Raw genomic sequence first — 21,216 nt, 5'->3', positions numbered from 1 at the left:
TGGCTTCGTCTAGCCGACGAAGGCCGCAGCTGTTGACCTACCTGCGGTGAATGACCGGCGCCATTCAGAAGTGTGAGCGAACGGCCGGCACGGGCGGTCAGCTGCCGACGTGGAATGGTGGTGGTTGTTACACGGAGGTGGCGCTGACTGCTGACGTTACGGGCTCATTGCACGGCATTTGTGGTGTTCTGTCGTCTGGGATACTTGGACTCCCGGAGGTCTGGCACTCACCAACCATGCGGGAGTCTCGTGGGTGCCGTGCGAGTCGTAACTTTTCGACAGGTAATAACACTTGACCTACCTATCGCTGCGTTGCGACGTTGGGGAATGCCGGAGACGGAAACGGAGACTGCAGCGGGAAGGGCGCGATTGGCGTTCTTCACGAACTATAACATATGCTGGGTCACGCTTTGTGGAAGGATTGGTTCCCGGATGTGGCGGTAGGGACCGTTTACCGACGCTGTCGCCACTGATATGACCATCCTCCGCCGTCTAGGTCGCCGACTGTAGGGGCGGTATCGAGGGCTGACCTGGCAGTGACATAACTCGGGCCAGGCACTCTGGTTGGCATGCTGATCCGCTACGACGGCTGTTTGAGTCAGTTGGAGTGAATTTAGAGCCGCTCATCGCTGCATTATTCAGCGAATGGGGTCACCAGTGACCGGGCCCGTCCTGCGGCGGACCCCCATCCAGCGCCAGGAGGTATCAGAGCCTGGCGGGGGTGCTTCTTAGCGGTCTGATATGGGTGCCGCGCAGCAGGTGGTGGTGCCCGTCCCTTCCCCTGGCGACGCCCACGCGTGGTGGCGCGCTGCCCAGGCCTCCTGTTGACCCCGTCCCCTTCCCACCCCCGCCGCCCCTGCAGCTTGGCACCACCGACTGGCCTCTGTCCATAAAGATGCCGGCGAAAGTAAATGGTGTTGATGCATTGTGAAGGGACGTTCATGGTAGGGACTCTGCCAGCTTTCTGGCAAGGTGGCACCCGTGTCCCAGCCAGCCGAACTAATGGACTCATGTTTGACCTCTTCCTCCCAGCAACAGCAAGGTTTGTTGTGGTACATCTTGCAACCTGCGGTGTGTTTTGGACCCCGATGTATGTACAGGGACCCGCAGTTGCTACTGTACAGCGACCCTGAGTAAATTGTCCCAGCACCCTCACAGGGAACAACGATAAGCTGTCAGAGGGTACTCACAGGAAACCTCAGCTGCTCTTGTACAGGGACCAGCAGTCGATATCAATGTTATCGGTTGTTACTGGACAGGACAGACGGTTAGACTTGGGGTTCGTGTACAGTAGCAACTGCGGGTCCCCGTACCTGGCGACTCCGACCTGACATCCGAAACCCACAAGAATCCAGCAAGCATAGCGGTATCGTTGTTCTGGGTGTAACCGGATGGTGAACACAGTTCTGAAATCCGTAATAGAGATGATCTCATCCGATCGGATGGCACAGGTCCAATGGTCAAGAGCTTGTTATCATGCTGACGTAAATGTCGCTGATTGGTGTGAGTCACAGATCCACTTTGTCAAATGCTGTGAAGAGGTGACAGGATAGGCATGTAGGTAGTAAATTCATTTCGGTCAAATGTTGTGAAGAGGTAACAGGACAGACATGTAGGTAGGTTTATCGTTAGGGCCGCAGTGAGATGAAGTTGTTTGATGGTATCCTGTTTCAAAAAGGTCGTGTTTTTATCACGCATAGGACACGGCGGTCAACTAGAAAATGGTCTTACATCTCTGTTTGCCATTTATCAGAGTGCTAAAATATTGTGTTTCCTTGAAACGCTCGTGTCTGCGATTGAAAACAGTTCATCTAATCCAAATAAATGCACGCTCTAATAGGAAAATAACAAACCACCAATTTTTCGGCCACATCACCGTTGAGCAGTTGGACCACACCTGTACTAACGACATAGGTCACCTTTTCCATTAGCTTCATCCCTAATCTACATCACCGTCCTAACCATCATTCTGCAATGAGAGACAAGACAAGATGCAGCCTCGTCCGCAGGCGGACACGCCGCGGCAGCATACCGACCGAGCGCCCATCAGGCTCGCCAAACGGCCGGCCGGTCATGGCGGGTCAGGCTCGCCAAACGGCCGGTCATGGCGGGACGGTCACGGGCCGACAGTAACGAACGAGCCCCGTGAACGGGTCGGACCATGGGGCGGTGACCGGTACGGAGAGGAGAGCGAGGTGGAGGTGCGCCACACCCTTCTGCAGAGAGCGGGCCGCCCATCGACCTGCTGGTGCACTGTTCGACGGGCGTGACTCGAATGGGTCAATTGTCCCGCCTTCATGACTCGCGACTCTCACCGGTGTTCGTTCGTGCCTGGTGCGCAACGGCTGCAGTGACTCGGGTGACTCGAGTAGACTACGCCCGTCTTGAGTCCACTTGGGCCCTCCCCGCCTTGACGATAGCCTCGCAAGTCGCAACAGAGTCATGCTGCTACCATATTTGGTTTGACTCCGTGGGCACTGCGCAGTTGGATCGCTAACAATGACTCGGCGGGTGACTCACCGCGACTCGAACGAATGATGTCAGCGCGTGACTCTGCCCCGCTGCTGCGATTGCCGCAGTACGGATGGGTGACATCACCCAGGCCTATCAGCTGTGGCGTCCGGTCCGCGTTGTTACCCTCCCTCCTCCCGCCACCCACGCACGGATCGATGCGCTTCGCCCGCTGGCGATCATGTTGGGAACTTTCCAACATTTCCGCTCTCCCCGTCTTCGTTGGGTGGAAGCTTCTCCGCTGCTAGCGAGGAACTGCGCAGCGCCGGCGGCGATTCTGACGCAGTTGTGAGCCTGTTTGTCCGCCGTTCTATGCGACCGCACCCTCGCGGGCCCGCGGGCGTGAGGCGAAACACCCTCGGATCGGCGCGACCTCCATTTCAGAGTGGCACCGAACGGCTTTCAGTGCTGTTTTCCCGCTGACGCGGCTGCGCGGTACGCCGGCTTGCGAGGGTCAGTTCCGCCTGACGTGGTGGGATAGTCAAGGTGACTCCTCCCTCCCGCTCCGCGCCACTCTCGGGGTGCGTGCCTGTGTGCGTGCGCTGAGATCATCGCAGGCCCGGGGGCAGCCCGGCGGAAACGGTCTCCGCTGAGGAATGGCCAGCCTAATTGGAGTCTTCCAGAGAAAGAGTGGCGTGATTGGTAAGAGGGTTCTGAGGAAAGGCTCAAGGGGATGCATGTGGTATGCAGGTCAGTGTGCGTAGGGTGGAGGGAGAAAATCGGCAACACCTTTCATCAAAACGGGCAGCTCATTTTGCGGTTCGGCTGGCGCTGCAGCGGTGTTGGCATCCGTATTCCGTATGTCGGGGCTCACTGCAACTTTCCAATGCGGTCAGGCCATCACTCGCATTCATTCACGTTTGCTGGTGGGAAGGATGAGTCGCATTTTCTTTCAGCTCCTGTTCGCTCACATGTCGCTACTCTAGGAACAAAGCGGCCCACCTGTTACCGCTATCAGTCCCGGCGGCGCTTCTGCTTAACCCGCCTCGGGCTGGCTTACGTGTGCTGTCGGGCGTGAATTGTGCTCACGTGTCTGGATACCATCTACTGAGGCACTTACATGAACCACATTAGCATAGACGATACGTGCCGCCTCGGTCGGCCGGGCAGCAGCGGCAGACAGCCTGGCGGCCGCGATATTCTGAAACTGACTGCTCAACTGTGCAGTTACTCTGCCTCGTCTGCAACGAAGATCGGCGGATCTAGACAGACAGGCGCCTAGAGTTTATAGCCGGGCATTGGGCGATCATTGCTGCCTGGGGCTAAAACCTGAACTCTGGAGCATGAGTCAGGGTACAACAGTCGATGTTGACGCCAGACTGCTTGGCGACCGAGGAGCAAAAAAGGAGATCGCGGCGATAGTTTGATCGAAGGTGAACTTTGAAATCAAATCACCAGACTGTTTGCTCTAACTTCGCCAGCTACGCAGTACACTGCGTTCCATCATCGCCGCTTGCTCCAGCTGTCTGACACGTAGCTAACTATTTTCTCCGCTCTGAGGCACGATCTGCCCTGTTCTCGTCGCCGCGCGGTCTGCTCGGTCGGCGCGGCTGTGACGTAGTCCGACCAGCTGTGTGTTCGTCACACTGGGCGGCACACGTTGGGCTTCGTGTGGCCGCCCTGCACCGCCGCACGCCGGCTCACACCGCCCTGTGCCCTGTGTTGTAACTCCGCCGGACAGTGGTGACCCTGACCCGTCACCGGCACGCAATGGCCGCCCGCTTGATCTGTTCGAGACGGGGCAAGTGGCGATGGATACGCTTAAACAGCATTGCTCCCACAAATGCACAGGAGTGGTTATGCAGACGTGTTTGTCAAAGACTCCGTAGTCGACAGAAACGGAAGCGTCAAGCATGCATAAATGCGGCGTCTGTCGTTCAGCGGGCGTCGATAAATGTTCATAAATGGGTTTTGCGTGTTGGGAATGCTGTGTTACGAGTAATCTGCTGGTGCTGCATACTTCGACGCTATAGTTTGGGCGAAAGCTGTTAGCCAACTTCGGAAGCCACGCAGTTTCATCTAAAGCAGTCAATAAATGAACGCCCGGAAACGATAGCAACAGCATCTCAAGGATGCGCGTTGCGCGCATACGGTGAAGGTGGCAAATTATGCTTCGGTATTATGTGAACTTTACAGCCCTTCAAATTTTCATTCTACATTTAACCCTCGCCGGACCTATTGGTTTTCTACATACGCGCAGGCCGAGGGGGGGGCGGGTACGACCCCCCCTCGCCGTTTCGCCCCTGGTGGAGCTAGCGCGTCGCGGAAAAAACGAGCGTGTGCGCCGCTACGAGACGCAGAGACTGGTACCCGATTTTAAGGTCCTAGGTCAACCGGTGACCTCTGAGGTCAGGTCAAGTGCCCCAGTGTACGGTTCAGTTTTTGGTGAATAACTTCGCAAAAAAACGGCCGCAGAGCCGCGATTTTGGCAGCATCGTGTTCGCCTCGCTCAGGCGCGTCGAATGGTATACTTTTTGTTCGGGTCAGGTCAACTTAGGGTGTTGACCTCAGGTCAAGGTCAGGTCAGCACCCCCAGGTCACGAAGTTGGTCGAAAGAGGTCATGTCGCATATCATTCGATTCGGTAGGTCTTCCTGAGTCCATTGGTGGCTTTCTCGACTCGCTAGCTCAATTTGATCGGGAGTTATTGACGAAAAACTAATATGACCTTGATGACGTCATAAATGACGTCACGGAAGGTCAACATTGCAAAAGTGACGCATCTTACCTTGCAAGGAGTGCATCAAATCACGATTCTGTGTGCTTGAGATAGTTGGAGATCGTTCCCGGCGCCAGAATAGCAGTTTTCATTTTTCCCCATTGACTTATAATGGTGAGGTCACGAAATTGACCTGACCTCATATGACCTTTAGGAAAAATCCGAGATATACAAGTTGTGAGACTCATAATTGATACTAGATCCTGCAAGTTTCATTTCCCTGTGACATCTCCTCTGGCAGTGAGGGCGTTGCGAAGTTGCGACATCTGAAGACCGTGCAGAGGTTCACTTATGACGTCATAGGTCAGTGACCTGACCTGACCCAAAAATGTGGTTGGTGTCAAAAGATGCGGCTTGGATCAAAGGTCAGGTATGCCAAGTTTCAGCTCTCTATCGCCCGCGTGTTCGGAGCTATCGCGAAAAAACCCTATGGGGGGCGGCACCCGCCCGCCCCCCTCGGCCGGCGAGGGTTAAGCCCACGGATACTAGTAGAGTTCACAATAGATTTAATGTTTCTAAAAGAAGCTTCATTTTAGCGAAGGGACCTAGGCATATTGCAATTTACAATAAGCTGCTTTACACTGAATTTCAGTGATGTGTTGTCGAGTCTTGGGGTATCCAAGACGACCGAATAATCCTCATCCAGTGAAATTTCACCGTATACCCTCAGTATTAAAACGCTGAACTTGGACTTCCGTATTCATGTTTCGCGCTCCGCCGAACCTATTTTAAAAAAAATGAAATGGGAGAGAGGACAAGTATTCCATTTTGCCACCTCCCGAAATGCCGACCAGTAAATATTTGATAACGTTCCCCATCACACCAATGCATGTATTTAACGGGCGTATCTACCGTTCAGCCCATGGTGCCTCCTTAGCATGCATCACACTACCCATACCGCTCCTACCACCGTATTCTCCTCATTACAAATTTGGCCAACGCCCCATAATGGGCTCCCATAACAATCACCGTCGATCGCTCGTTCATGTGCCGTTTCTGGGTCACACCTGGGAGACCCGAGGGCTGCCACCTGGGGCGTGTAGCACCGCTTTTTCTCCGAACCATCGCCGCCCGAACCACCGCCACTGGCCAACGAGTGTCGATGCATTCAGCCTTGGATCGAATGACCGGCTGACCGGACTGGTAACAGGGTGGCGCTCTCCGAATGCCTGCTGTTGGTCTGGAGGTGGGATAGCAGCGATGGAGACTGGTCTTCTGAAGGTGTTGGAATGGTATGAAGGTTCGTATGGTTTACTGCACGTACGGTATTGGATTTTGTGTGGGGCTGTTGGAAAATGTCGAAGATGGGTTGGAAATTTTGAGTGCGGGATATTGTCACCGTGGGGCCTGAACGTTCATACCTAGAATCATGAGAAAATGGTGTATTTCATCGGTGTGAGCAGAAATCGCAATCAATGGTCTAAATGTATTGAAAACTAGCGCTCGCCGTCGCCGTTGTTCCATTTGACACTAGCTGCCAGCGACCGGCTTGTAGGGCTTCTGAGCGCCCCTATCTTTGTCCGCGCAGGCCCAGCGTTCCTCACGGCCGTCACTCAGACTCGCTCAGTGTATTCCAGCAGGAAAATCGCACACTTAACCGACCAAAAATACGAATAACTAGTTTGGAATTCTTGGACTTGTTTACCCGTCGTTGTCCTTGAGTCCAGGTAGCCTCGACCATATCTATCACTATAACATATGCAATTGTAATAATCAGGATGAAAGTTGACTTTAAATGCAGGACAACCAGCCGGCTCCGCCCCTCAGGCCGAGCTGAAAATATCCGGAGATAACCGGATCTACGCGGAGCACCGCGGTGTGAGTGGCAGCAGCCCGAACGTGAAACACACGGCTGGTGAAAGGTCGGCACTGCTGCCGCTTCTTTGATCAGTGGCTCTACTGCAACGACGCGATGGAGTGGTTTTCGTCACGCAACCGGTTAGCGGCGGCGGCACCGTCTAAATGTGGCGTCCCAGAACCGCGGCATTTATAGACCAGCCGGTTCAGAGGACCAGCAGTCTCCGACTCTAAAACCCCAGCTGGGTGCTGGAGCTATCCGGCTCAACTCTACCGCCGTGAATCACACTGTCGCAACTGGTCAGACTGTGGCACTTATCGCAGCTGGACGGATCGATGTAAGACTAATGTCACTGCCACCATTGCCGCTGACACCAGCGTGCGTTCCTGCCACCTGTACCTACGTTTATCTGGCTACCTTCTCCCCTGAATCTGACTGAGTTTCAAGGCATGGACGACGGGCGTGAACCTCGGACCCCGAATTCCATCATGTCCGCGTGTTCCGCCGGCGATGGCTCGCGGGTTGGCTCCAGGAGGAACGTTTCACCATCAGTATGCCGCGTTGCTACTGCTGCCGATGTCGTCATGCTGCTGTTGTTGCCGTGGCGGTTCTCCATGGGCTACTTCGCGTCATGGAGTATGAACGTGACCTGAGGTTGGACCGCCCACAGCGCAGTGTGGCGAAACGTCCCACGGCCCTCCATTGCAATGAAGCACGAATCGTATACGGTGTTAGGTTTATGGATGCACCACTTATCATCATTATTGTAATAAAGATTGTTCTCATCACAGGAAACAGCAACAGCAGAAGGCTGCCGTCAACTGCATGTGTGTTTTCCTTTAAGTTCCCAATGCCTAAGCCTGAGCGTTGAATGTGCACGAATATTGATATCGGCCCAGAGTCCTTGCCTACCCTTTATCCACTGTAAGGTGACTCACTTTGCTGCGGAGCACCGAAATATTCCTCCCTTCCCTTCCCTCTTCTCCGGTCTCCCCATCACTTCACCGCCTGCTATGGAACCCTTTGTCCCCCCCCCCGCGCTTACCTGGCCGGAAGGACGCGGGAATCCCCATCCACCTGTGTCGGGGCGGGCCGCCCGTGACGAGACATGGGGAAGTCTTGCCCCCTGGGTATCGATGGAAAGTTACAGACCAGTGGGGAAATCCGGTTCGTCCCCTACAAATTACAATAGGACGCTCTGAGTTGTTTGTGTGAGTAAGCGTATGGACCATAATTAGGGATTGTTAGGTGCTTTTCCATGGCATCGCAATTTGGATACTTCGACAAAGCATTTCTACAGGCGTCGTTTTGTTAAACTGGCGGCCTGCTTCTCAAGTAATAAGAAAATTTCGCTTGCGTTTCTGGAGTAGTGAAGGACACAATTATATTATACCTACCTAATCGAAGGATCCCTTGGCCGGGTCAGCATAATCAGCAGGATGCGGACGAAGCATATGATTGACCTTTGACTTGTCATTCTCGCAAAGGAATGCATAAATGAAGAGGACCTGTTGAATCTCAATGACTCTTTGATCGCATACATTACATCGTTTCTCGCGCCATGACCCTATATCCGGGACGACTCCAAAGCTGGAGCTTCTTTGACGGGCAAGTCGCCAGGTATGCGTATCAGCCTGATGCTACATGCGTGCATCGCGGCGGGGATATCACCTTCGTTTGTAGCCCGGGGGCGACCTCGAGCTCTCAGCTGGCTTTGTTGTGCTCGGCGGTGCAGTGATTTAGGCACGGGTGCCACCTGCCGACCGCACCGCCAAGCGCCGGCCGCTCATTGGCTGTCGGTGGTGTGACGTCATCCGTCCGGCTCGGCCCGGCAGGTCGGCCGGCCGAGCGGGGCGACCGCTCCGAAAATCAGTCTCCGCGCGCCGCCGCCAGCACCCGCCTCCCGGGCTCGCTGCCTGTTCGCCTCCCCGGCCGCTGCCGTCGCGCTGTCGCCAATGTTGATCTACCTGTGCGTGGTGTGTCCGTGGCTGCTGCTGACGCTCTACCTCATCTGCGTCCTCCTGGTCGCCTGAGGAGCCCCGGCGGTCGTTCGAACACAGACAGAGACGGGTGTGACACGCGGGATGATGGCCTCGGCACCGGCTGGCCGTGGGCCCGGCACGGCCCTGCCGCGGCCCACCCTCGATGTTTCTGACCAGCAGTACATGATGGCCATCTTCCTCTTCATCAAAAACTACGTCAGGTAGGTGAAGCATCACCCGGGTCTGGTTTCTACCGGTCTTGTGCTGTGCAGTGTTTACGATACGCTTGCAGCATTGACCTTCATTGGTGTGCGAGTGCCTCGCAGTTGGTTTGTCAGTTTGTCGGTTGTGAGCGGCCCTCCCACCGGCCCAACAAACCACCTGCGTGGGACCGCCACGCCGCCTCGTGCGCCAGCCCTGTTGATCGATCACGTGACGCTAACCTTAGTCGGTCGGTTGAACGGTGGCCGGTCACGTGACCGCTGAGGGACGTTGACGGTACGTGTGATAGTGTCGCGGTCGACCCTAGCACAGGGCCGGTGGGTGGGTTCCGTCTCCTGCGGAGCGCTCCGATTTCTCCCGGGCGCTGCTGTGAAGAATTGGGCCGCGCGCGGCTGGGGCGCGGCGGGACGAGCTCGCCGTGGTCGGCGGCCGCCCGTAATGGGGCCAACGACAGGTAATAGCGGGTCACCTCCGCCGAGCCGCGGCCGCGCCGTCTCTGAGGGCACCCGGGCCCCGGCGCTCATTGAGCCTGGGAAACGATCCCACACTCGCAGGAGATGGGCGTTGTGTGGCTTGGAAACGAGGTGAATCGCTTTGAAGACACTTCGTGACTGCAGGATTTCTAAGCTGTCGACGAGCAGGGAAAGGAACGTTTTCCGGGCATCGCCGACCGCCGTCCACGGCTCGCCTCGAGTCCCGTTTTCCTGGTCACAGAGCGGGACAAGACGCCTCATGAGGACCGGTTTTGAGGTCCGTTTTTGGTCGCTTCGTGTCGGTTTTCCCCGATACCGTTTGTCGGAAGGTCCCCTGTCAGGGTGATGGGACGTTTCTCAGCTGTGACGGACACACACACAGCTATCTGCGGCTGCCACTGTTTGCCGACGCCGGGCGCGCCTAATGCAGTGTTTGCCGATGGTCGCTGTCTGATATGATAGCCGAATCGATCGCTCGATAAGACGGTAGGCTAGTGTAGACGGTGGCCGGCGAGGCTTTGGCCAAACCACTCCGTTGTTCCGCCATGATTCACCACGTGCTGTGGTTGGATCGATATGGTGCACCGGCGACCGCAAATCGATCTGAAATTGAAGGGGAGTTAACCCATTAGATACGCTTGGCAGCTTTTGCTGCCACAGGACGAAACACGCGATCGACAATATGCGATGTGATACTACGAATGGGTGGTTCCCATGCTAAAAAGAGGTTGCTGATGATCTCGGATGTCATTTACTTCAAGAACTGAAGCGATTCAGTCTATTCATGTGTCAAGACTAGTTCCACAGCCGGTGTAGCCTTTACAAAATTAACAGGTACCGATTTCCCATAAATGGCCAACAACACACCCGCCCTTCTTTCTATGCTAGGCTCAGTGCCCTAGCTTCAGTCTTCGCTATTAACCAGCGAAGTTCCTCGAAGCCCGCCTTCCCTGCCCTGCGGCGCGGTGGCGTAACGGGACCGCCAGCGGGGCGCGGCGCAGCAAAGACTGCGGACTTTCCGTCCACTCGGAGCAGTGTGGGCTGTCGATGACGTAGCGAGGGATGCCTCTATAACCACGTCCTGTGACTGGCGGCTATGTGGCGGATGCGGGCTTCACTAAGGGCCGTTAGGAGAGAGGATGGTGTGATGGTATTCGCTGGGGTGCCTCCTTTGTGGCATCTTTTGTTACCTCTTCACGTAATACATGAGCCATGCAAGATGAATATTGAATAATATTGCCACCTAGCACCGTGAACCAAAACTGTAAGATTGTAAAGACAATCTCCGTTAGTGATTGCTATGTTAAATTTATCCTCTTGTTCATCCTCTTCGTGTTCAGTGGATAGGAAAATTTGTTTGAAGACCCAGGTGGCTGGCCAACTCAGGTGTGAAAGCCTCGTATGAAGTTCACCGGCACCGGTGAACTGAGCAGTGGAGGATTCGCTGGCTCGCTAGCTGTTACCAACGGCCGTATGTGGGTCTGCACGGGCACATTGGGCCCTGCTTATTAACAGTACCGAGGAACGTGCCAAGCATGAGTCAGCGACTTTCGGAGGATGGGCAAAGTTCGCCTGCAGGGATGACAATGTGATGTTATAGATGTAAACAAGAAACATGTCATGAGATGGGTGAAACTACAACATTTGGTGAAACGTCATTTCAGAAAGATGGGAGTGACCTTCGTTTTCCTTCAGTCGTTTGGTGCACTTTTATGGATTAGGGATTCGATGCGCCTTCCTACTTCCTCGTTCGACTTGTCCTTCATCAACTACGCTGTATCACTTCTTTGTCTCCAGTGTTGCAAAACTAGTTTACTGGCACTCTTGTAGGTTACGAAACCTCGGCGCACTTACGACCTTATCGCCTCATTAGTTGGTACTTAAAATCCTGATACACAAATGAGTTGAAAGGTTAGTTGTGTTAATGATCTTCATCGGTGACGGGCACCGCTTGGTGGGCTGCGGCATGTGTCGGATCGGGATGACGGACCTTCCAGTGGGTGCCGGTGCCGGCTGTGTGGAGAAATCGACAGGTGCTGCCGCCTGGTGTGGAACACCATATGGTGTCGAGGGATGAAAGGCTGTCCCGTATACGAAGTGGCGACGTCTGGTGGTGTCATCTGGTTGGTGACAGGTCTTGGCATGAAAAGATCATGAACAATATTATTTTCACGGTCGGATGAAAAGCGTGGTAGAGGTAGTGCGTTGGAAAAGAAAGGCACCTTCTTTTGATCGAGCTATGCGAAAAGGGATGGTGTGCTGGAATTTAATTTCGGGCAGGGCTTGCGGTTAAGTTGTTAAGTTGAAGTCAGACTTGCTAGCGGCTTCTATGTACTATGCAATGCATTCCAGGGAACCTCTCGCATGATTGGCTTCGTTTCCGGTCGTCACCTGCGCTATCGAAGGGTATCGCAACACACATGTGCTAACATCAGTTGCCGGGGGACAGTCTGGGGACAATGGTCGATGGGACGGTGGCCGTCCATTACATCCAGATCCCTCCATTTGTCTTCCGTTCGGGGAACATCCAGCAATCATAGACAACACCCCACCATCAGCCTGTCTCCATGGCCCCCGGGCCCTGCCCGAGGGCACTATACAGCCTGTGTTCCTATGCGACAGATGCTCATCCGTCTGCCTCATCCCCCATGACCTCATTGACACGACCCGCGCGGACCTATGTACATACATCAAAGGCTCATCACTATGCGGCATGTCTTGGCCGGCGTTGTGTTTTTGTCTCCTGCCCGTGCCAGAGGCTCAAGCTGCTCCCGGCTATCCGGCTGTTCATTTCCCTGGTGCGTGTCGAGGCATGGCTAAAAAGAACGCCTCACGTGGCCGGGCACGTGAGTTTTCTGTTTCGCTGCCCCGGGCCGGCGGAGCGCGGGCTATGAAGCTGGGGTATGGGCTGACGGACGGAGGCGACTGGACGCTGAGCGGTTCAGGGTCACCGCCGACGGTGCGCCGCGGAGCAGAGGAGGAATGTCGTCCCGACGGCTCTCCATTGTCCGGGAAGGTGGGACAGCTGACGTCACACTTCATTGACGTCACGCACTAGTGACTTCACCGTGTTCAGCTTGCTGAATTTGTGGGGGCGGTGACATGTCCAGAGACTGACAGGGGCTGATGCTGAAATATGAGACTGAGAGAGCTTGCTGGAAGAAAGATTTCAATGGACGGTATCATTGTGCTTGTTTGGGTGGCGCACTGTTCTGCTCGTTTATGGCGGTGAGTTTTTCTTGAAAGCTGCATCTAGGGCATCATTCTGTGGAAAGACTCATCTTAGGTAGTCTGGTTTCGTAGCAAACCGACCGTCGGGCCCATTTTCTGGACCCGATCAACTCTTAGTGAGCGAGGCACAGACCTCATGAACCACGCCAACTGCATCCAAGGTCAACTTGGGTCGAATTATCGGCGCATTAGCCGAATCTGCCGACCGCCGGCGGGTTCCGAGACGGTGATTGATGTGACTGGCTGCTAATTCGCCGACCCCGTTACGAGAATGGCGTCGTGTTATTGTCTGACCTTGGCATTTACTGCGTCTCAAACCGCTTGAGCGTTTCCAAGGTGAACAACTTCGGGATGTGTTTTCGCCTTTGCGTCCGGCAGTATGTCGTTGGTCTCGATATAGAACACCCGGTTGAGTTCGCTGCGTAGCTCAAAATAGCTAGTAACCGCACATATGTAGGGACAAATGTGGTGCCACAAGCAAGCTCTCGCCAGCCGTCGCGCCCCACCGCAAGTCCCAACCCCGACGTGCGTTTGTAGCTGGCCCATTTAGCCCGCGCTCCGCGCCGTGCCGAGGGTGTGGTCCGTTTCACAAGAGCGCCGGCGGGCGACTCATGCCTTTCACTGGCGCGGCCTGGCTACAGTGGCGTGATGGCCTGCCGTTTGGCACCGCTATCCGGCTAGTCACTCTGGGAGGAATGACCGCCACAGTGTGCGGCGTAAGCCGTACCTTGGACGGCGGATGTGGTATTGGTTGCTGTCGTTCAACATCGTGGCCCTTTCGCAGAATGTCTTGATGTTAATAGTAGTGGAGTGAAGTCTAGCGGTCGACAACATAAATGCTTCGGTCATTGTTGCGTGAGAAGATATCTACATCTGAGTGATACTGAAGCCAACGTGCTCTTTTCGTCTTGCTCAGGAGGAGCTTATGCCGACGCGAAGCCCGGGCCCAGTCTACTTTCGATGTTATTAGATTACGCTAAAGGTCACATGGTGACGTGCCTCTAAAAGTGATGTATGGCAAGCATATTGGCGTGACATTCAGAACTGAAGGCAATATATAATGGTGTATTGGTACTGAAACATACCATAACCTGCATGCAATATGGGTGAAAGTGTCGACTCACAACATGGTTTCTAAGGCCAAGTTCAAACAATGTTTTACAGGACATCAGGGGGGCAAAACTTCCTACTTGCTACGAAATACTGTTCTTTTTATCTGAAGCCTGTTTCACTAACAAATAAAACTTGTATTTACAAAGAAAAAGCTTGAGTTTACAAGAAATAATTACCAACATTTGAGATTTGGATTTCACGAAACCTTTGAACATGAATTTTGAGTTTAAAATTTGCAAACTCTTTTACAAGAAAAAGTTTGCTAGAAAACATGGGAATCGCAAACTTTCTGTTTCACGAAGACCAGAAACTTGAAAGAAAACATCGTAATTACAAACCTGAAATTTCAGTGGTCCTGACGTTCGGAATTTTGATACTTTTTGTGCAATGATGCAAAACAGTCATATATTTAGAACAACTATGCTTTGTTGAGTCGTTTCATGCTCAATTTTTACTTAGCACTCACCCTAAGAAGCAAAATAATCGGTATTGAAATATCGTCATGTTTTGTCATTCGCGCGCCATAATTGCATTCACCAGTCTTCTGCTGTCAAATATTTTGCGTGTCATTTTCTTTCAATAATAGGACAATGTGAACAATCATTTATATCTTTTTCCAACAGCATCATTATTTATAATTTAATTAGGCAGCTTTTGACATGAATACTAGACAATATTTGATACAAAGAAGCAATATCTTTAACATGCTATAGTTCTTGATTAAAAACAATTTTACTGTTTACAAGTTTATTTGCAAACATTTTCTTATCGGAGGTGCCACTGGCGATGAAGCTTAGTGAAATCGGTTTTTACGTAGTTGGTAAAAATACTTATGAATTGTAAACTACAAACACTTGTAAATACAAGTTTTTAGTGAAACAGGCCTCTGATAGCTGCTGCTAGCAAAAACGGCATGCGAATGTCCAATGAATAGGCTTCTTCCTCAAGCATTTATGTTCTAACATGGATCGCGATCTGAGAGCACCTACGTTGGTGACACATTCTGGCATGGTGGTCCCAGACCGATGCAGTCTGGAGAAACACGGACTGTTGTTGGTTCTCGTCTCCGTCCGTTGACCTGGCGTCACAGCTGTGAGTATATAGTCTCCGCCCGTTGACCTGGGGTCTCAGCTGTGTGTCCACCCGTTGACCTGGGGTCACAGCTGTGTATAGGTACCTGTACAATTGTGACGTCGCTGTGAGCTGTGCAACATGCTCGCTGATGTCGAAACCGCCGCCTGTCATCGGTCTGATCGATCCGACACACAGCTGCAGTGTCACTGACTGGTGGGTCACAGGTGACAGGGGTCACGGTCACGCCTGTCCGTAACGTCCGCGAGACGCTTGGCGTAACGATGTTCGTCACGGGAACGTGTTGACGACCCAGGCACTGAGTCACGGCGGTCTGTGGCGGGCTCAGACGGGCAGCACACCTGGGATAAAGGGAGAGAATGACAGGTCATACAACGGCTGTGGGGCCACCTGCCATTGATACGGTACCCCAGGCTTTATGTTCTAGATCGAATGATTCGCATCGGAAAACTGTAAACCTGCTGCCGATGCTGTTCGGATGGGATGCTCGCGAAAAGCGATTACGTAACGAGCTCTGTGTGACCCGTGCTCCAAATTATTGAAGCCAAATAAGTGGTGCTGGTGCTGTAATCTCCAAGCCTCAGGCCTTCGCATGTTATGCTCCAGATAGATTGTTTAGCTATGCCTACATTTCAGTGTGCGATACCTGAAGGTCCTGAAGGCACCTTCAATGGTGCTTCAGCATACGATAGATGGCGTCAAGGCCTTTTGCTGAGTGAAACAAACCACAATAAGGAATGGAATCGCTACGCTGAGGATTGTATAGTGGCGCAACCCTTCAATCTGGCACAGAGATGCACCATCCCGCCACAAGGCCACCTACCCGACCACGTTTTCCAACACACCGCTAATCGCCTACCACAGAGGCACCTTCCAGTACAGCGGCACTTCACGCTTCAAAAAAGCGCTTTGAAGTGTGAAACCTGTCCCCGTTTCCCCCGGGCTGGCGTGTCAGCCTCTCGGTCTCTGTCATCCCGGTGTCAACGGTGGCGTTTTTCTTCGGTCGGCGGTCACGCGGCTTGCCAGGCGGCCGAAGACGGGAGCGGGGGCGACGGGCCGTGTGCCAGAGAATGCCGTTTGGCAGCGGTGGGTCCCGTGGCTGCCTCTGACCGTGGCAGCGGCGACCGTGACGTGGCCCGGCGCCGGCTCCGAAATGGGCGCCGTCGGCGGCGGACGCTGGAGGTGGGACTGGGCTGCGCGCGCCTCATAACAAACCTTGGGGAATCGATCGCACCGAGACGGCCGGTGGCGGCTGCGACTGTGACCTAGAGCACTGGGGATCGGCGTCCGGCGTGGTCTACGGGGAGACGATGACGAACGACCGCTGGCCCGCTCTGGAGGCGGACGTGGAGTCCAGTCTGCTGTCCAGTCTCTCAGATAGTCTGACCAGTCTGGCTAGTCTCGGCAGCCTGGGCAATCTCAGGTGAGAGAAGCAGCGTGGAGCGGCTGGGGACCTCAAGGCTGGGGTCTGGGTTGGCGCCAACTTTGCCATAAGCATCTGAGTGTGATTTGCGAAATTCCGCCCGACATTCGAAAGCGGAGTTCCGCTCGGCGGAAGTCGGGAGTTCCGCCCGTCGCACTGCGGCGGAACGGTTCGTGCAGTCCAGTGGAGGTGGTCCATTGCGCAGTGACCTTGCATGTGGGGACACCGGGGATGCCTAGTTGTGCTTGCACTTGGTCATTGGGTCAATGTCATCTTGTACGTCATAGGAGATAAGAGTTGCATCCGCATCAACAATGGGCGTTCTATTATCTTGTTCGTCGATGTCTTGGACTGTTATCTTATATAATCATGACCTGCTCCACTCCAGCCTATGTTTACTTGGTCGAGTGTGCAAAGTTCATACTGGCAAGTGACATTGCCAGCATTAACAGGTCAGTAAAGACAAAATGAAGCCCTTGTTAATTGTTCAGTGCCGATGCGTCTTCTCTCTATCCGAGCCTTATCCCTGAATAAATGGTCCATCCGGTTAAATCCTACGTGAGATGCTGACCCTGAGGTGACTTGCCCCACTCCGTCGCTACAAAGACGTGCTCTTCAATGACCCGGACCGACGAATGGTTCTGGAAATATCCAGAAGGACCATTGACCTGAGCGGGGCTTCGCGCCGCCCTGCTGTCGTGGACCCCGGGGGCTTTTCGGGTGGAAATTTCCACTCGTGGCAGCAGACTGCGGAGGCGGGTCTGGAGGGTGTTGTCCTCTTTCTTGGTGCTTCGTCAGCAGCGTCGCCTGGGTAACGCCCCCTCGCAACGACGCTGTAAAAGTGACACGTTGAAAAGAAGCAGATGTTGTAATTCGATTCCACATGTATTTATAGCGTTCGCGAAGGAAATGGCTTTTGCAATTGAACGAAAATACTTTCTTGAGCAAGTGGGCTGATATCAGTGCCAGCCGTATGTCTTAGATTGAAGTACCTATGTATTCAATATAATGACATGGTCTATATTGACTATTGCACTCCATCGATTTTTGAAAGGAAATTTGATTCTCATCAAGGCTAATTTTCCCCTTGATCGGCAACTTTCTTCGGTCTTCTATAAACTCAACCAGAAGAACTTGCCAGACCCTTCTGACAACTCGTCTGCCGCGTGTCATCTTTGGTGGTCTCTGAGTTCTGATAGCGGCGGCGGTAGCGACCAGCAACCTCCAACCCGGACCTGTTTTGCTGTGATCAGCATATCCTGTGTGACAGCCACGCACATGCCTCGTGCTCTGCTCAGGGTTTCGCTTCAAATTGAACGCCGCCGAAAGTCTTCGAGAATGTTTGGCCAGTCAGCCGCCCAAGATAGCTCAGCAGACGAACAATGAGCTCTTGAGAAGTTGCTAGGGGCGTTTTATCTCGCTGGTTTAAAGAAAAAGCACTTGGCGTCGGTTTAAAAAAGTATTGTTTGGCCATCTCTTCATATTGTCCGCGTTTTTGTGATTGAGGTCGTCTAGCTCTTTGTTTTAACTGGCGCTCATCGCGGGTATCAGGACAGACGTTTGAAATGTTGGAATGATGTAGGTTTAAAAGCTTGAAACTCGAATAGACAGTACCGAGAGGCGAGAACTGATGGATCCTTTCTAGTGCATATGCTACATGAAATTTTGTTTTAGATCGATACAATTAAGACATTACATTATGTTGATGTCGTACCTATTCACCGTGGTCTTTCAGACAAAAACAATATAAAATGACGTTGATTGATATGCTAATCAAAATGTTTGAACTTGCTTTACTTTGAACCCCAGAACCATCGTTGACAGGATTTCTTTCGAACTAGACAGGTTTTTATTTAGACGGGCGTGTCAGACTCACGAGTCACGTGGACGTGGTCGTGTCGCCAGAGCTCGCTAATTCGTCCATCAGTCGGAATGTTGGCTCTGGGTTGGGTTTGGATGGCAGAGGCGGCGGCGGTCCGGGGGAGGGCGGCGGCACCGTGGCCGATGTTTGGCCAGGGGCGCCGCCAGGTCCACCTCTCGCGGCGGCCTCACCGCGCACCGGTGTCGAGGCGGCGCGCAGGGGCCGGTTTCTGTTTACGTCTGCGCTGACACAGCGCGGCAGCGGCGGCGGCGGTGGCGGCGCGTCGCCCCTGCCGCCAAGGCCGAGTCGTCTGGCGAACAGCCGGCCGGCCGCCGCCGCCACCAGGCCACAGACCGGAGCTGCCGGCTGCGCACCGTCGAGTGACCGCTGCTGCTCCTCCACGAGGACTCATCCAGTGCGCAGACTGCGGGGCTGTGGAGTGCGCCGATCGGGTGACGGACCGCGCTGTGACCCTCTCCGCGTCCCTGTGTCATGGTGGGCTGGAGCGTACACCGCCGGCTGGACCGTATCCTCTGCGTGAGCTCGTGTCTGCTGGCCGCCCCCGCCCCCGCCCCCGCCTCAGAGGCCGCCATGGCGCGACCTGTCCGCACTGACGCGAGGTGAGAGCTCTACCAGCTGGAGCGTGCTGATTTTCAGCTGGCCGCTAAGCGCTGTTTTGTCGTCAGACCCAGTAACTGGCAGTGTCTGGCTATTGTGATGATTCTGGTCCTCATGCAACCAAACTCGTACTTATCTGCACCCTGGCATTTGTGTTTTCTCAGCCTTGCGACGTGCTATGATTTGTGACTGGGGCCATGGACGCTCAACCGCCGTCGAGACGCTGTGCTTGCCACGATAACGCCACGTCTCTCGGCTAATGGCCCGCGTCTCGTGCGCCCCGGGCCACGAGTTGATGGGAGTGCCGTCCATTGGCCTAGTTCTCGGCACGTTTTGCCGAGCGGCTGTTGCCTCACCAGGCCCACGTGGTGTGCGCAGTTCGGCCAGGGCCCCTGGTGGCACACCCAAGGTGTATAGGCGCCCAGACTGGCGAGCCTGGCTGGGTCGATCATAGGAGGGTGCGCCCGAAGCCAAAGGGTCGTTTGATGGGGCGGAAGTTGCCTGTGAACCCGCGTGAGTCGTCGCGTTGGCGCCGCGCTATTGATCCTGTGGATTAGTCCTTATAAGGTGGCGAAAGCCACACCCCATTTGCATTGTCCAGAACCTCGTGAATGATCTGTGTCCACAGATGTTTTTGTCGTTTTCTGACCGTGTTTTTCTTCTGTTGCAGTGCCTCACCCGGTGGCAGTTCGCTGGATAACAAGATCGAGCCGATCGACAACAAGATCGAACAAGCGATGGTGAGTAGAGAGCGGCCGGTTGCGGGGGTTCTGCGTCAGATTCGTTGGGGCGCTGCGCTTCGGTGACCGTGCGCGGCGTAACTGCGCAGTGCGGGCAGCAGATGGCGGGCGTGGGGTCCTGCTCCCCCAGGGCAGGGGCGCCGACTGGCCCCTGAACGCCTCAGGGGGCGGAGCCCACCCTCTGGCAGCCGTTCAGGAATTTGGCCGCAGGGCGTCGGATGTCATCGCCTGCCCTGGTCCGTCCTGAAAGACATGCACATAACGTCAGTCCTGAGGGCAGAGACGCATCGGTAAGGGGTCATTGGGGTCGTTTGGTCGATCGGTCAAACGGTGAACGTCTACTGCCTTCCGTTTCTTTCGATGTTGGTAAATATTGGTGACGAAGCGAAAACCCTCGTGTTATCCTGGCATGTGCTGCGTCTATCAATGAGAAAAAGGTCTCCATCCAGCGACCTACTTCTCAGTCTCAACAATCAGCCCCCTCATTTTCAGCTGCTGGGGACGCCCATGTGCCGGTGTCGTGCGGCCGGTGCCGTACCAGCCACGTGTTTCAATGGCGTCGAACCGGTGCCCTTCCTGCGGTCCCGGATGTGTCATGCACGAACCTCGCTGCACGCAGCCCAGGCCCGTCCTACCAGCCCCTCCCCCCCTCCCGGTCCACCCTTCCGAACCCAGGCCCAGGTAGCTGGGGAGGGGTGGGCGAGAGTCAATGAACAAGTCAGCTGAGCGACCCACGCTTCAGTCACGTGGTGTGTTGGCCAGCCACTCGGCGGACTGGGAGGAATCACGAAGGAGACACGTGATCGATGTCGGTGTTTGGCGGCTGTTGGGCTAAACACACGCGCCGACCACGTGGTGAAGCGGAGCCCGCGGCTAGGCATTGGCCAGGCCGCTGTCTTATTTGGTGGTGCGGGAGGTTGCGCCAGTTTTCGGCGAGGTTTTTGCTGACGACGCTCAGTGGGCTGGATGGATGGTGCAGAGATAACGACTTTGCTTATGGTGGGGTGTTAGGTACTTTGCATCAGAAAAATAGAATCTAAGTTTTGAAGGACTTTTGAAGGAAGGTTTATGGACTAAATAGCATGTCGCTGCTTCATCCTTCGGCGGTTTCAGTTTCGGAGCTGTCCTATGATCTCGTTCAGTGCATTTGACAAACCGTGAGATTTTTCGGAAGAAAGGCTGAATTTGCCAACGTTCACCAGGTTCAACTATTCATTTATCGCTAATCGGTGTCCATCACGAACGTACTTTGTTAATAAAAGGTGCCTTTATTATAAGCGAACCTGCAGTAAAAGTTGGGCATGTGGCTAGGTGACCCTATCTATGGAATCCGAGGCTAGACTCGCCACAAATTGGGCCCGCCTCTGTTTAATGTGCGGTGACCTTTGGCAATAGAAATACTTAGCCGGCCAAAAATGTTCATCAACCGTGCAT

The 21,216-nt window shown here is 54.2% G+C and overlaps 1 protein-coding gene across 3 annotated transcripts in view; it reads left to right on the top strand.

Annotated features, from left to right (window-relative positions):
* Nucleotides 1-21,216, top strand: part of LOC122388634 (TSC22 domain family protein 3-like) — a 105,137-nt gene that overhangs the window by 69,953 nt on the left and 13,968 nt on the right. Inside the window, exons 1-2 of one of the 3 annotated variants that reach the window (XM_043379856.1) lie at nucleotides 8,861-9,230; nucleotides 19,713-19,782. In XM_043379856.1, coding sequence (XP_043235791.1) covers nucleotides 9,112-9,230; nucleotides 19,713-19,782 — 189 coding nt within the window. In that variant the 5' untranslated portion in view covers nucleotides 8,861-9,111. Of the gene's footprint in view, nucleotides 1-8,860; nucleotides 9,231-18,655; nucleotides 19,045-19,712; nucleotides 19,783-21,216 lie in introns of those variants that run through there. The other 2 variants (XM_043379855.1, XM_043379854.1) reach the window with 2 other exon arrangements.

Source organism: Amphibalanus amphitrite, unplaced genomic scaffold (assembly GCF_019059575.1).
Source record: "Amphibalanus amphitrite isolate SeventyFive unplaced genomic scaffold, NRLGWU_Aamphi_draft 000329F_arrow, whole genome shotgun sequence".
NCBI lineage: Eukaryota > Metazoa > Arthropoda > Thecostraca > Balanomorpha > Balanidae > Amphibalanus > Amphibalanus amphitrite.
The sequence above is the reverse complement of the archived record's forward strand: the minus strand, read 5'-3'. Positions and strand labels throughout refer to the sequence as shown.